The sequence below is a fragment of the Setaria viridis genome, chromosome 5 (genome assembly GCF_005286985.2).
Source record: "Setaria viridis chromosome 5, Setaria_viridis_v4.0, whole genome shotgun sequence".
Taxonomy (NCBI): Eukaryota; Viridiplantae; Streptophyta; class Magnoliopsida; order Poales; family Poaceae; genus Setaria; species Setaria viridis.
This window is the reverse complement of record NC_048267.2, coordinates 38,716,992-38,732,640: the sequence shown is the minus strand read 5'-3', so window position 1 is coordinate 38,732,640 and position 15,649 is coordinate 38,716,992. Positions and strand designations below refer to the sequence as shown.

The 15,649-nt window shown below is 47.7% G+C and overlaps 3 protein-coding genes across 3 annotated transcripts; 1 reads left to right on the top strand and 2 right to left on the bottom strand.

Moving 5' to 3' along the window:
- Window positions 1-247: 247 nt before the first annotated feature.
- On the bottom strand, window positions 248-2,545 carry LOC117855824 (cytochrome P450 CYP94D108). Its single transcript, XM_034738219.2, has one exon. It carries the CDS (start codon window positions 2,410-2,412, stop codon window positions 883-885), a length of 1,530 nt encoding a protein of 509 aa, XP_034594110.1. The 5' UTR covers window positions 2,413-2,545; the 3' UTR covers window positions 248-882.
- A 1,990-nt stretch (window positions 2,546-4,535) lies between these two features.
- LOC117855423 (cytochrome P450 CYP94D108) lies at window positions 4,536-6,310 on the top strand. Its single transcript, XM_034737774.2, has one exon. The coding sequence runs from the start codon at window positions 4,662-4,664 to the stop codon at window positions 6,213-6,215; it is 1,554 nt and encodes a 517-aa protein (XP_034593665.1). The 5' UTR covers window positions 4,536-4,661; the 3' UTR covers window positions 6,216-6,310.
- A 7,434-nt stretch (window positions 6,311-13,744) lies between these two features.
- LOC117855465 (cytochrome P450 CYP94D108) lies at window positions 13,745-15,624 on the bottom strand. The gene has a single exon (XM_034737823.2). It carries the CDS (start codon window positions 15,524-15,526, stop codon window positions 13,982-13,984), a length of 1,545 nt encoding a protein of 514 aa, XP_034593714.1. The 5' UTR covers window positions 15,527-15,624; the 3' UTR covers window positions 13,745-13,981.
- Between the last annotated feature and the right edge of the window lie 25 nt (window positions 15,625-15,649).

Here is a 15,649-nt window from a genome sequence, read left to right as displayed (position 1 = left end):
TGTTGTTGTCTTACTATTTATATTTATTCTGTTGCCTAGTTGGTTGTTCCATGATGAATTATTGTGTTGTCGCCTCACCAATTCTTTTGTTTTCGTGAATGTATCTGAATCAAATACTTCAACCTATCCTTTTTGCTACATTTCTTTGATTACTGCGTCCTGACAGTTGCCTTTGCCTGAGGAGCTTGAACCTGTGCATAGTAAAATTGCCGTATTTATGTCTTTAGAGTTCAAGGATTGTGCACAGTAAAATAATGTTATTTGATATCTCAGAGTTCGAGGAATACTAGAGATGGTTTCTTAACTAAATGGCTCTGTCCATACATCATGCGATGATTTTAAATATCCCAAATCACTTGGATTTTCTAATCATTGCATGTATTGATCGAATTCTACAGCCCAGATTTGCGTACATCTAAGGTAGTAAAAACGCGCGAGTATGATATAGCTTTCCCCTTCTTCAACCCCACTGCGACTCCCAATCTTCTGAGCCATTGTCCATCTGTGGAAATCATGGATCGTCCTGTTTCTATTTTTTGGTTAATATACATTTGGATCACCTCAAGTCAACGTTTGTGGTTCTTTCACTTGTAGTCCGGATTGTTTCATGACAAACATTTATTGCACTTTGATCCGCTTCCAAATTTCACATTGGTGACTTGGTGAGTGAATGAGATTTCTTCATTCCTACTTTCTGAATATTGACTCAATCTGAACTCTGAAGTGCCTGTGTGCAGTAGGAGCGGGTTCTTGTATCTTCAGAGTTTGAAGGCAGATACAATCCCTAACCTTTGTTAGTTTGCTACTGTCTCGTTGCACGGAGAGTCCAGTGAATTTTGTCTTCCTCTTTTCAGTCAACGGTAGGATTTGCAGCAGGATTGCCTAGCTCCTCTTGTTCACTTGCATTGCCAAGCCGCCTTCCATCCGCCGCGTCAGCGAGAGCACGAGACCCGGCCGCTCCTCGCCGCCGACGAACCGGAAGCTGAACCTCTCGAACACGCACGCGACGATGGATTTCATCTGGATGTAGGCCATCTCCTTGCCGAGGCACATCCTCGGGCCGGCGTGGAAGACCGGGTACCGGAACGTGCTCTCTGGCTGGAACAGGCCGTCCTCGCCCAGCCACCGCTCCGGCCGGAACTCTTCGCAGTCCTTGCCCCATATCTCCTCCACCCGCGCCATTGCATACGCGGAGTAGGTCGCCTGCCACCCTTTCCCGACGAACGTGCCGTCCGGCAGGAAGTCATCCTGCTGGCAGCAGTGCGTGTTCATGGCCACCGGCGGGTACAGCCGCATGGACTCGGTGATGGCGGCGTGGAGGTAGTGCATTTCACGGAGCTCGTCGAAGCTGAACGTCGCGGCCGCGCTTCCGTGGCTGGACGCGCGCACCGAGCGGATCTCGCGCACGATCCTGTCCTCCACTTCGGGGCGGCCGGAGACCAGCCAGAAGAACCATGTCAGAGCCGACGACGTGGTGTCGCGCCCGGCGAGGAGGAAGTTGGTGACCACGTCCCGGAGGCTCTCGTCGCTGTGCTCGCCGCTCGCGGCGAAGCGCGACAGGAAGTCGTCTCTGGACGCCAGCCCGGCCTCCCCTCTCTCCCTGCGCTCTCGGACGATCCGGTCGGCGTAGCCGTGTACCGTGCCGAGCGCCGAGCGCAGCCGCCGCTCGGACTCCAAGTTGAGCATCCTCTGGACGCGCCACAGTGAACTGATTGGCAACATGAACCGGGCCATGACGCCGTCCTGCACGTCGTTGAAGGCGCGCATGAACTCGGCGCTCTGTGGCGCCGCCATGCCCTCCTCGGCGAGGCACGCCGGGTCCTCGCCGAAGGCCACGCGGCAGATGCTGTCAAACGAGAAGTGCTCCAGCACGTCCTGCACGTCCAGCGTCCGGCCGTCGGTCGCCGCGCGCCCGAGCAGCGGCAGCAGCCGCTCGACGACCTCGAACCGGACGGTGTCGACGACGAAGTTCCTGAGCGAGCGCTTGCTGAACTCGTAGCTGGCGGCCTTGCGCTGCCACAGCCACTGGTCGCCGTCGGAGTTGAAGATGCCGTGGCCGAGGAAATCCTCGATCGTGGACACCGTGGCGTTGCCCTTGGGGTAGTTGGCGAAGTTGGCCCGGGCTATGTGCTCGACGTTGGTCGGGTTGGCGGTGATGGCGGCGCCGGCGAGGCCGGGGACCTTGAAGGACATGGTGTGCGTGGGGCATTGCCTCACGACGTCGGTCGACCACTCGAGGAGACGGTGCTGGTTCTTGACCAAGTGCGGGAGCACGCCGAGGAGGGGGTAGGACTTGAGGCCATCAGCGCGAGGCTGTATCCTGGGGTCCGGGCGCAGGCGGAGCAGGTAGAGGACAGGGAGGAGAGTGAGGAGCAGGACGAGGAGAGGAGACGAGGTCAAGGAGAGTTCCATGGCGATTGGCTTTGGGTTCGAACTCTAGGAGGCCAAGAATTTCTCTCGTTTTTGTTTACCGGGCGAGCTGGAGTCACGCGGCTCCCACTCCCAATAATTTGATGCTTCGTGCTCTGCGTGCAGGCGTGCAGACATCACTTGTTGAGTTGTTGGCACCATCTACTGTCGTGTGCGTCCAACTAAGAAATTTGCGAGTGCGAGGCTTGCCTAGATTAATAGAAGTTGCTGGTTGATCTGATCATGACGGATAATAATATAGACGAAACGATCGATGGCAACAGGACAAATTCCATGAGGTGCTCACTTTATTTAAGTTTTCAGTTTCTAGTTGTCATGTCCATCAATCTCAGGTGCAATTTCAGGGTTTGGCCAAGGTGGACATAGGCGTCAGTTAGGAGCAGCAGCCATAAAACTCACCGCTAGAAGAGGCGAGGAGAGCGAGGCAGGAGCCAACATGGGAAGGAAGAGGAAGTGGTAGCAGATTTACGTGAATGACAATATTACGTAACAAAAAAAAACACTGGTTAGTGACAATAGTGTTGTTCTCGAGATAGAAGAACAAGGCCCTCCACAGCGTGCAAGCGATGCAAAAAAACAAACGGTCCCACAATAAAAAATGGGCACAGCTCTCCTGTGATGCAGTGAGGAATTTGTGTACATGGAATCACATACGGGGCCTATCAAATAAATAAAAAATAACTCAAGACAGATAAAAGGATGTTTTAGTTTTTTTTAATTAAGGATTAAAACATACTGCCTCAACAGTTCACAAGTAAATGTTTACAGCCACAGAAAAGTTTAAACGCGGTACTCGACCACCATTACAGCATCAAGCACTAGACCAAGTTCAGAACAAAGAGATTAAAACACACTAGGTTTGAAGTCTGTTGCTGAATTTCCATCCAAAATTGTTGAAGATCTCCATTACGTTATAGTTACTTGGAAGAAAGAAGTAGGTGGTTTTTTTTTCGTTTGTTTACTTCATGGGCGCCCATGCCTGTACGTGCGCCGCTCCTATTTCTTTTAGCACAGGCATCACTCAAAGCTCACAGTGCAGAAGGCCTAAGCATGTCTTTCAATGTTTAACATAGTTTGGTAAACTAAATTCGGCTCACTGGGGAGATATGCTCGATTTGTATTCCATCCATCTCTTCACCGTTTTCCTAAGACGTACTTCATTTCGATATGTCAAAATTGTGACCAACAATTATTTTATTAATATCTGATTTATAAAAAATGGAATCATAAAAGTATTTTTGAATATAAATCTAATAAAACCAAATTTATATCAAAAGTTATGTATTGATACAGTTATGGTTGATTATTTCTAATAAAACAAAAATAAGGTTTTGTAATTCTAAATGGAAAGAGTTCTTTTATGACGATTGACTTAATGTCTTGATCCGCAAGCCAAACTTAATTAAAGAACAGCTTGTAGTATCTACTTGGCATTGCGCTCTGCGCTCTTGTCACCAATTATTTCATGTATTAAATCCCTCCAGACCAGATCTAGCAACAACTCTCACTAAATTAAACGCTTTGGAAACTTCCTACTAGTTCTGACCAAAGAGGGTCTTTGACTTTCTGTAGTAAGTCTCTGGGCCTACATAATACTCCATCCTTTGTGCCTATTGATTTGGCAGCTCAAAAGTTCCATTTTGGTTGCTATTTTTTTTCCTTACAGTATGCTTCTCCCTTTCCCTATGTTTATGCATATTCTACAGTGCATTTGATCTGGTAAGAAGTCACTTGAAATGACCATTGTACCTATTAAATATATAAATGGAGACTCTTTCTTTTTAAAAAACAATTAATTGGAAGTGGAGAGCACAAACATTAAATAACTACACCCTTAAATTTTTAATAAAATATTTGAAATGTATTCTTCCGACTATATGAAGAGAGAAAATAATGCTTGTAGCAACAAAATTATGATCACTTGAAAATACTTTTAGTTACGGGGTGAATGGCAATATTTTATCACAAAAAATACATTATAGAAGTACTAGGCCAATTAATAATTGTAAAGTTTGGATCATGCCATCGTGCCTTGTTACAAAAGACACGTAGTGAAAGAGTCCTCGAATGTCCAATATGTTTGTACGAGCAGCACACCCAGAAGGCAAGAACACGACGCACGAAATAATTGAGCCGAGCTAGTCGAGCTCACGGGCAGGTACATAAAACGAGAGATCCTTGGCCGCGAATCACTGGCACCACTCGCAAGTCGAAGCAGAATCCAAATCGACATGGAACTCTCCCCGACCTCATCCCTTGGTCTCCAGCTCGTCCTGCTCCTCCCCATGCTCCCTCTGCTCTACTTGCTCCTGCGCCAGGACCCCAAGAAGCAGCCTCGCGCCAACGGCCTCAGGGTTTACCCGCTCCTGGGAACGCTCCCTCACTTCCTCAAGAACCAGCACCGCTTCCTCGAGTGGACCGCCGGCGTCATGAAGCGTGACCCCTCGCACACCATGTCCGTCAAGGCCCTCGGCCTCACCGGCGTTGCGATCACCGCCAACCCGGCCAACGTCGAGCACATAGTCAAGACAAACTTCGCCAACTACCCCAAGGGCGAGCTCGCGGTCTCCATGCTCGAGGACTTCCTCGGCCACGGCATCTTCAACTCCGATGGGGAACAGTGGCTGTGGCAGCGCAAGGCCGCCAGCTACGAGTTCAGCAAGCGCTCGCTCCGGAACTTCGTCGTCGACGCCGTCCGCTTCGAGGTCGTCGAGCGGCTTCTTCCCCTGCTCGACCGGGCGCGCCAAGACGGCCGGACGCTGGACGTGCAGGACGTGCTGGAGCGCTTCGCGTTCGACAACATCTGCCGCGTGGCGTTCGGCGAGGACCCGGCGTGCCTCGCCGAGGAGAACATGGCGGCGCCGCAGAGCGCTGAGTTCATGCGCGCCTTCAACGACGCGCAGAACGCCATCATGGCCCGGTTCATGTCGCCGCTCAAGTCGCTGTGGCGCCTCAAGAGGCTTCTCAACATGGAGCCCGAAAGGCGGATGCGCGAGGCGCTCTGCACCATCCACGGCTACGCCGACAGGATCGTCCGCGAGCGCAGGGAGCGAGGCGACGCCGGGCTGGCGTCCAGGGACGACTTCCTGTCGCGCTTCGCCGCGAGCGGCGAGCACAGCGACGAGAGCCTCCGGGACGTGGTCACCAACTTCCTCCTCGCCGGGCGCGACACGACGTCGTCGGCGCTGACCTGGTTCTTCTGGCTGGTCTCCACCCGGCCCGACGTGGAGGACAAGATCGTGCGCGAGATCCGCGCGGCGCGCGCGTTGTCTAGCCACGGGAGCACGCATCCGTCGCCGACGTTCAGCTTCGACGAGCTGCGCGACATGCACTACCTCCACGCCGCCGTCACCGAGTCCATGCGGCTGTACCCGCCGGTGGCCATGGACACGCACAGCTGCAAGGAGGACGACTTCCTGCCGGACGGTACGTTCGTCGGGAGAGGGTGGCTGACGACCTACTCTGCGTACGCGATGGCGCGGGTGGAGGACGTCTGGGGCAAGGACTGCGAGGAGTTCAGGCCGGAGCGGTGGCTCGGCGAGGACGGCGCGTTCCGGCCGGAGAGCCCGTTCAGGTACCCGGTCTTCCACGCCGGGCCGCGGATGTGCCTCGGCAAGGAGATGGCCTACATCCAGATGAAATCCATCGTCGCGTGCGTGTTCGAGAGGTTCAGCTTCCGGTTCGTCGGCGGCGAGGAGCGGCCGGGGCTCGTGCTCTCGCTGACGCTGCGGATGGAAGGCGGCTTGCCAATGGAGGTGATCGAGAGGAAGAGTTCGGTAATCTAGGCTGGACCTGTCTGCTTTGTCGCTAGCAGTATATGTCTACTTTGATCAGTTGATTGTATATCGACTTGATTATACAACCAGTGATTTTCCAACTACCAGATGGTCCGTCAGCACCCCTGTTGTGGCCGTGTATTTGTTTCTCCCGTCGCAGCATTTGGGGAGCAGGAGTACCTGGGAGCGAGGAGCGGAGCGCTGTGGAGTCGATTTCTCCCGTTTTGGCTCCGCTCCGCCCGCTTTTGAGTCCGGTCTCCGCTCCGGGTGTCGGGAAGAGCGCCCCCACTGGCCGGGGGCTTGCTAATTAGCGCTCGCTCCGCAACAATCGATTTCCGACAGCCATTTATGGCATTCTCTTGTCGGTGCACCTCCGCCTTTCCATTTCTGAATCACCAGTAGTCCCCCCTTCTATATGCACATAAATTTGTAGACACAAAAATATATGGATAAAATTTATAAATTTATAAATATAAATCTGGAGGTAAATTTATACACACAAATCTGTGGACAAATTTAATGCACAAAATTTGTATAACAATGTTCAAACACAAATTTGTGGACAAAACTTATGCACAAAATTTGTATAACAATTGTTCAAACACAAATTTGTAGACAAATCTGTTTGAGCAAATTTATACGTATAACTTCTACATACAGCTAAAGGTCAACTTCAAATTTCCATTTTTAGAGAGTTATAACTTGTGCATACAAGTTATATGTATAACTTTTTTGACTACTTCTTATGTGATAATTTTGTAGCACAACTTTCATAATATACACAACTTATACAAATATTTTTTATCACAGCTGTTAACTTCTTTTTGACTACTTACGGATAATTTTGTAGCACAACTTTCATAATATACACAACTTATGCAAATATTTTTTTGTCACAACTGTTATGAAATATATTGTTAGACAACTTATGAACATGAGCTGCACACGAACAATATCCATAGAGTAAAAAAAAATGACCAGCCAGAGAAAAAAGAGAAATGAAAAGGAAAAAAAAAACTAGAACACGAGACGCAGTCTCGTGCAGGCCTCGGGCACCGCTCCCACTCGCGTGGACCTGTTGCCGTGGTCGCGCGTCAGCAACCCCGCGACGAGCGCGTGCATAATTAATACTAGAACATTCGGTGCGCGATGCGCACCCTACCATTTCAGCAATCAAACACAAGTAAATAGAATAGAACAGGATAAATTCACCGCGAAATCACAGCATTTTAACATAAAATTTTAACGATAGAGCTCATTAACATATTAACATCTACCTAATATCTTGAGTTATTTTCAGAAGATTCAGAAAAACAAATCATTCAGAAGGTAGTACAATAAGCAATCAAATCAGATTAATATATATTTTTTAGACTAGAATATCTGTAATTTAGAAAGCTGAGTATAGAATACATATAAATTTTCCATTCCTGGCAGCTGCATGAAATTCAGATCTCACGTAAATGTTGTGTGAAACAATCATAGTTTAACAAACAAACAGAAACACAATATGAACTCTTCCTTAAAAGACATGTTCCTGAAGACATGTTCCGTGCTTTGATTGCAGCTCAATCACCAGACGCGCAACACATACTTGATTGGATGGGCAAGAAAACCACTATCACAAAAAATTGAAATAAGAGTTAGCACACAGTTCATGAGGTATTGATGAGTGTGTAGATTAAAAAACATTCAGCATAGCACTTAAAACATGTCTAAAGCACCCACGCATTCACAAACAAAGTGATACCGATGATAGGCACCCTACTAATCTGCATTTTCAAGCACAGCCATATGAAATCGAAAAATCAGATAGGACAAAGCAAGTGACATAACCTGGAAATTCAAGAAGAAGTACTTCGACAGTTTTATTATTTTGGGAAAAGCAAGAATCATCAAACACTAATCAATCTATTTTCCACTTTAAGAGACACATTTGGTTTGGTTTGGCAAGGAGACACGTTGCTGCAACATTATTGCTGCACACACATGAAGGATGATCCAACATTTATTTCTAAGTTCGGACAAACAATAAAAGCAGATTTTGGACCACAAGTACGTGATTGTAGATTGTAGAAACAGTTGCAACAAACAAGCTGGGAGCCTCAAAGCAACTTTGTGGCCAAAATGAACTAAGCAGTCTCTAAAATCCCTGAAAAAATGGTAGCAAGATGTAGGTGTAGCATCTCTGCTTAATTCGTGAGTAGTCTAGTAATTCTTTCTAGGATTCTGGACTGAACTCACTGACATAAGCGAATCCTGGAAGACAACGTTAGAGATGATGATACCAAAAGAGCTCATCACCTCAAGCAGGTGAGGCTTTGTGTAGGGCAGTGTACCTTTCTTCCACATATCCCACCAGACACTGCCTTGACCATCAATAGTTCCATTCTCACCTACACAGATCACGATTGCAATAACAAACTATCATTCATGTGAACAACTTAACTGATGATTTCCTTTATTATGAATAATGTCATTCTGTGAGTTTGCACAGATTATTTTGTTCATAGCTTTTTATAACGTGCATTTGTGATTGGAGATTGAGATTTATGATATTTTTGCATTTTAGTAATTTCTCCATAGCATGTTTCTTGGGAATAGAACTGAAATAATAAGCATAACAAGTTTCTTAAAATTCAGGCATAGCTAAATATCAGATATCAGGAATAAAATAGATGGATTACTATCAGCAGTTTCTAGGGGACTATCCAAGATATACACAGATTAGGAAAACAGAAAAGAACATCAGTGAAATTCAAGGAAAGAACTACAATACCTAAACCTTTCCATCACGGGGAGGAGGTAAAGCATAGGGCGAAAACAGAAAAGAATATCAGTGAAATTCAAGGAAAGAACTACAATACCTAAACCTTTCCATCACGGGAAGGAGGTAAAGCAGAGGGCGATTGCAGCCACGAAGGAAGCCAGTAGCACCTGTGCATCCAGGGAACAACCCGATGCTCAAACGTGGTGCCAGACGGGGCCTTACAAATAAAGGCGCACATATAAGCTTTGTCCCATGAATTAAGATGTCTAATGTGGCACATTTGTTAAAAGCATATGTTTTTTAAACACTAACCCCCAAAGTAACTACAGACATTTGTTTGTCTACTTAGAGCCTAACTATATTGATTGGATAAGACTTGAATCCATTTTGATGCTTGATAAAATTGGACTACTAATCAAAGTACTAGATAAATGTGATGCATGATAATATTGGACCCTTAATGAGAGTAATATAGAATTTGAGAATTACATCTATTTGCATGCATTGCTTTAGTTGCTCGCTCCTACTGGCCGTTGCTTGATGGTTCAAGTTTTTGCCTTGCTGGCCACTGCTCCAGGCCCGTGGCCTGCAACAAGCGCCAGCGCACGTCTCTGTGAAGCCTCTCCGGCGCTGACCTTGTGGGCCTCGCACGCCAGCGCCGCCATATCGTGCATCCTAACTTCGGGAGGCATCACAGGCGGCACAAGAAGAGGAGCTGCAAGGGGGAGCTGGGGGCAAGGAACCAAGCGTAGAAGAAGCTGCCACTGCAGCTGCCTCTCATCCACTGCAGCTACCATGGATTTGCCAGCGAGCCCCGGGCCATGACGCATGCGTAGCGTGCGTTCGCACCTCCCTCTCCTCGTGACCGTCCTGGTGCTCCTCCTCCCAGCTTCCCTCCTCCTCTTCCCGCTGCTTCTCCACGTGAGATTTGCGTGAATTCACCGTCTTCTCCGACCACAATCTCGCAACAAAACCATCGAATCAAGATGCTGGTTTGAGGGAGGGCCTCCCTTGAGTGAGATCCAATCCTCAGGCGCCATTTTCTTTCTGCATTACCCACAAGAAAAGTCGGGTTCTTCCCATGCCCGTCGATACTCTTATCGTTCCGCTCCCGCTCGCTCCATCACTGGTTGCTCCTGCTCCCGCGGCATTATGTGATTTTTCTGTGATTTTGGTTATGGAACTTAGTGACCTTTTTGGCTCATGGCTGAGGTCTTAGAATACCCATGGACCACCAATTGAGCATTTTGTAGATGAACTGAGCCAAATGTTAACCTGCGAATGGAGTGTATTAATTTGATTATATTCTGGGGCTTTGGACTGTATTAGTACCTGTCTTTACATCTCTATTTGTCTTTGCACGTTTGATCCATATGAAAACTCGGGCATGTGCTTGAGTTGTTCACTGTGCAGCCTTATGTTGGATACAGTGCTATTAATCAACTATATGAGCATTTTAAATAAATCACATATACTGGAGGAATGACTGATGCCCGTATATTTTGACACTGCTTTCAGTTTCAACAAAGCTAGTCATGGATGGCAAGAGCTTTGCCCTGAGTTGTTGTTTTTTTTTTGAGAGAACAGGAGGGGCAAGCCCTTACTGGATATATATTAAAAAATGAAGTAAAAGAGGTACAGGCAAAGCCAAAAGAGTAAAACCCAAAAGAAAGCAAGAAAGAGGAACTACAAGGAGACTAACTACAATAATTTGCCCTGAGTTGTTCCTTGGGTATGGAGAATGGCAGTCTAAATTTGTCATCATTTAATACAAGGACGACCAACTGAGTTTGGAATGAACCAAGTCCTCCAGCCATTTGATAGTGGGAAGTTCAATTTCACAAAAGTTAGGCCAGAGGAAGTGATCTTCAGATTCTGTGAAGCTGATAAAGACTCTACCCAGTAAGTGGTTTTGTATTTGAAAGTAGCGCAAGGCTTGGGGATTTTCCAGATGTGCTTTCTCTTGTCGAAATATTCGTTCACGAGAACAATAGACAATCTATGTCATCGACCTAGTTTTAGTTTCCTGGATGGATTAATTGCAGAAGATATGGGCTGATTTCATCAAAGAGTCTAAGGCATTAGAGGTTCGTATCCCTTATTTCAACCTTGCATGATCTTGCACATTCCCATTCTTTACTTATGTTTCATTTTTTAACTTTTTGGGGACAAAAGAACACATGCACATTGGCTGTTAGTTACTTATACTAATTTAACAGTCTAATAACACATTCTGTTTACTGATTTTTGACTACTGCTTAGCTAGGATGGTTGAGGCTTGACATGATACTACTGCCAAAGAACACAACTCTGGTCTGTTTTTAGAACACATTGCATTATCTTAGCGCACGAACCCATACTGAATTATACTGCAATAATTTGATAAATGAGGACTTCAATAAGGCTACAGCTTTACATTAACGTGCTCGGCTTTGTTCATTCCTTTATCAGGTTGTTTACCTTAGAGAATTTCAAATTTTCAAGGACAAGGCCAGCGCCATTAATAGTGCTGGTGTTGGTGATAATAAGCTTGCTAAGATGATTAATAGGTGCCTCCGCCCTGGGCAAAAACTTGCTGTTGGATTACCTGAATATAACACAGTCATCGAAACCAGATTGGTGAGTGTAAGCTTCCATAGTATCCTTATGTCTGCGAACAGTTTGATCACACATTTTGTTGTGGATTTTTTTTTTGCCAGGGAATACACTGCCTGTTCAATGATGTGCATGAACTAATGTGGGGCTTGAAGAACCTCATGAAGTTTTTAGTGCCCAGTGAAGAACTAGAACTAACTGATGAGGACCACCTCCAGATGAGTCGAGGAATGAAATCGATCCTGAATTGTTATGGCTTTGAGGTTGAAGCCAAGATTGTGAGCTCCTGACTTCCTTTCCCGTGTCTGAGATAGAATGCCTTCTGTTTTTATTACTCCCTGGCATGTACTATTACACTTTCTGATAGTCTGTCTGCTTAGATGACTTAAGTATTTTACACAATATTCTCGCAGAAAATTTTGACCTTTGTGTTTTTGTTAGTGATGGTTCTTATGCAGGCTAAGTCACACATTATTAACATGGCATCTGCCATGTATGAGTGTGATGTTTGCGTGAACAAATATGCTGAACTCTTGCGCTATGGTGTCGAACAACTTGAGGAGGTATCACAAATTGACTCCCAGAATTGGGATCCGCTGAAACTTGCAACTGCTCTCAAGTTAATATGTCACCCTGAAGAGGATGTCGCACCTGGCGATTCTCAAGAGGTAAATCGCAATGTCAAGCAGACGTATTCTCATTTCTGGCTGTGCATATGTGACGTAAACTTGTCATTGCAATTAATGGGATAAAGTGTGTTTTGTTTCAGATGTTGTCAGGAGCTGTGGCACAAAAATTGGTGAACGATTCAGATAAATATGAAGATAAGCTCCATATGAGAGCTTGGTTGGCAATCTACAAAGATATTGTGGGCGCCCATAAACTTAGGAGTAACCGAGTAAGGCGCTTAGATCATTGGCATCCATGGCCAAGGAGGCCGAAGAAGAACTGAAGCTATCCCAGGGGTGTTTGATGTCAATGGAAAGAGGATATTAAAAAATAATTAGACAAACTAGCGTTTTGTTCTGTTATTTTAGATTATGAGGCGACCCAGAGGAAACTACCAACTACAGCTCAGATGTCAAGAATACCAGTAGTCTCAACCTTTTTCTTTCCTACGGTCCCACGAAACACCTAATCCATGACAACTGCTGTGGAATCAAACATAAAATTAGCACCAGGTAATTTTGTGTGCATGGCCTTGCAGTCTTTCTAAAGAAACTGACTTTCCTGTGAACTTAGGGTTTTATTATTTTCTTGATCCTGAAGGCTCCCAGTGACAATAAGCTTTATTTTGGTTTTAGGCATGCATTTCTACTAAGGGTTTTGCTCAATATTCTGCTATTTTTTCAGTTAAAGTTGACAAATCGCAGAGTACCAGGACTCCCACCTAAATCGAAGATCAATTCTGTATGTAGCATTGTGAAGGATGTGGTGAGCGTAAGTGTTAACATTAGTTATGAATTATGCATTAAATGTCTTAGTGTTAAAAAATTATAAAATAAAAATAAAAGTTATATCCACCGTGTCAATTGAACTGTGAGATCCGTTTGGAATACTGTTGTTTTCCGAATTCCTACTGAACTGAACTGAACTGATTCCTACAGAGTTCTTATAAGATTCCTGCATTAATAACTGAAATCTCGGAACAGTTGAGTGAGATGTGCAGAAGTACAGTGTAGTGCAATCACTGGTCCATTCTAGGGCAACCACAGTACATTTGGATCATGTTAGGTGGGCAACATTGCTCAAAAGTATTCCATAGCGAATAAAAAATTCTACAAGCAATTCAAATACATTGTGCAATGTTGCTCAAAAGTAGTCCATAGCGAATAAAAAATTCTACAAGCAATCCAAATACATTGTGTAAGTGGTCTATATAGTAGCCTATAGGTTCAGCTATCCATATGTTTATGGGCTACCCTTATGAAATAAAATATTAGCTCTCTCTCCTCTCTCTCCATTGATATAGGTCCCATCAAGACCTTAAGCATTGTGCAGATTCCATAGCTAAGGGCAAGCCCAATGCATTTGGATCAAATAGTCCTTAGTGGTGGGCCATGTGTCAGTAGTCCATAGCTATTGCAAATTTCACAATGCTCAGCCCAAAAGCAAGTAGTAGTGATGGGACATGGAGAGAGGAAAGTAAGGAGAGATGGGGAGAGAAAGGAGATAGACAAATTACTATTTTATTTCTTATGGGCAGCCCATAAATTTATGGGCACCTTTTGCTATGGGTTGCCTTATGAATCACTCTCACCATGTGTCAGATAGGTTAAGTGAGATATTTAACTGTTTTTGGTGCACATTGTGATTGCCGAGAAGTAGAAGTAGCGAGTGACAACAACATTCCACCTCAATAATGGTAACGAAAAGGACATGTAGCTGACTCGCTGTAGCCTTTGATTGTCTAGCTCCGCTTGTTCACTTGCATCGGCAAGCCGCCTTCCATCCGCAGCGTCAGCGAGAGCACGAGCCCCGGCCGGCGCTCGCCGCCGAAGTACCGGAAGCTGAACCTTTCAAGAACACAAGCGATGACAGACTTCATCTGGATGTAGGCCATCTCCTTGCCGAGGCACATCCTCGGCCCGGCGTGGAAGACCGGGTACTTGAACGGGCTCTCCGGCCGGAACGCGCCGTCCTCGCCGAGCCACCGCTCCGGCTTGAACTCCTCGCAGTCCTTCCCCCATATGTCCTCCATCCGCGCCATGGCGTATGCGGAGTAGGTTATCAGCCACCCTTTCCCGACGAACGTGCCGTCCGGCAAGAAGTCGTCCTGCTTGCAGCCGTGCGTGTCCATGGCCACCGGCGGGTACAGCCTCATGGACTCGGTGACGGCGGCGTGGAGGTAGTGCATGTCGCGCAGCTCGTCGAAGCTGAACGTCGGCGACGGATGCGTGCTCCCCTGGCTAGACAACGCGCGCACCGCGCGGATCTCGCGCACGATCCTGTCCTCCACGTCGGGGCGGCCGGAGACCAGCCAGAAGAACCATGTCAGCGCCGACGATGTCGTGTCGCGCCCGGCGAGGAGGAAGTTGGTGACCACGTCCCGGAGGCTCTCGTCGCTGTGCTCGCCGCTCGCGGCGAAGCGCGACAGGAAGTCGCTCCTGCTCGCTAGTCCTCCGGCCTTGCCTCTCTCCCTGCGCTCGCGGACGATCCTACCGGCGTAGCCGTGGATGGTGCCGAGCGCCTCGCGCATCCTCCTCTCGGGCTCCATGTTGAGAAGCCTCTTGAGGCGCCAGAGCGACTTGAGCGGCGACATGAACCGGGCCATGATGGCGTTCTGCGCGTCGTTGAAGGCGCGCATGAACTCGGCGCTCTGTGGCGCCGCCATGCTCTCCTCGGCGAGGCACGTCGGGTCCTCGCCGAACGCCACGCGGCAGATGCCGTCGAACGCGAAGCGCTCAAGCACGTCCTGCAGGTCCAGCGTCCGGCCGTCGCGCCGCGCCCGGTCGAGCAGCGGAAGCAGCCGCTCGACGGCCTCGAAGCGGACGGCGTCGACGATCAAGTTCCTGAGGGAGCGCTTGCCGAACTCGTAGCTGGCGGCCTTGCGCTGCCACAGCCACTGGTCGCCGTCGGAGTTGAAGATGCCGTGGCCGAGGAAGTCCTCGAGCATGGACACCGCGAGCTCGCCCTTGGGGTAGTTGGCGAAGTTTGTCTTGACTATGTGCTCGACGTTGGCCGGGTTGGCGGTGATCGCAACGCCGGTGAGGCCGAGGGCCTTGACGGACATGGTGTGCGCGGGGTCACGCTTCATGACGCCGGCGGTCCACTCGAGGAAGCGGTGCTGGTTCTTGAGGAAGTGAGGGAGCGTTCCCAGGAGCGGGTAGACCCTGAGGCCGTTGGCGCGGGGCGGTAGCTTGGCATTCCTGCGCAGCCGCAGGTAGTGCAAGCATAGCAGTGGGATTAGAGCGAGGAGCAGGACGAGCTGGAGAGCAGGGGATGAGAATTCCATGGCGATTTGGATTTGGATTTGGCTTGCGAGTGGGTCGGATCACTGTGCTTTGAGGTTGGTCCTAAAGGTGGCCAAGGATTTCTTGTTCTGTACATGTGGTGGGTGAGCTGGCATTGTCACTTT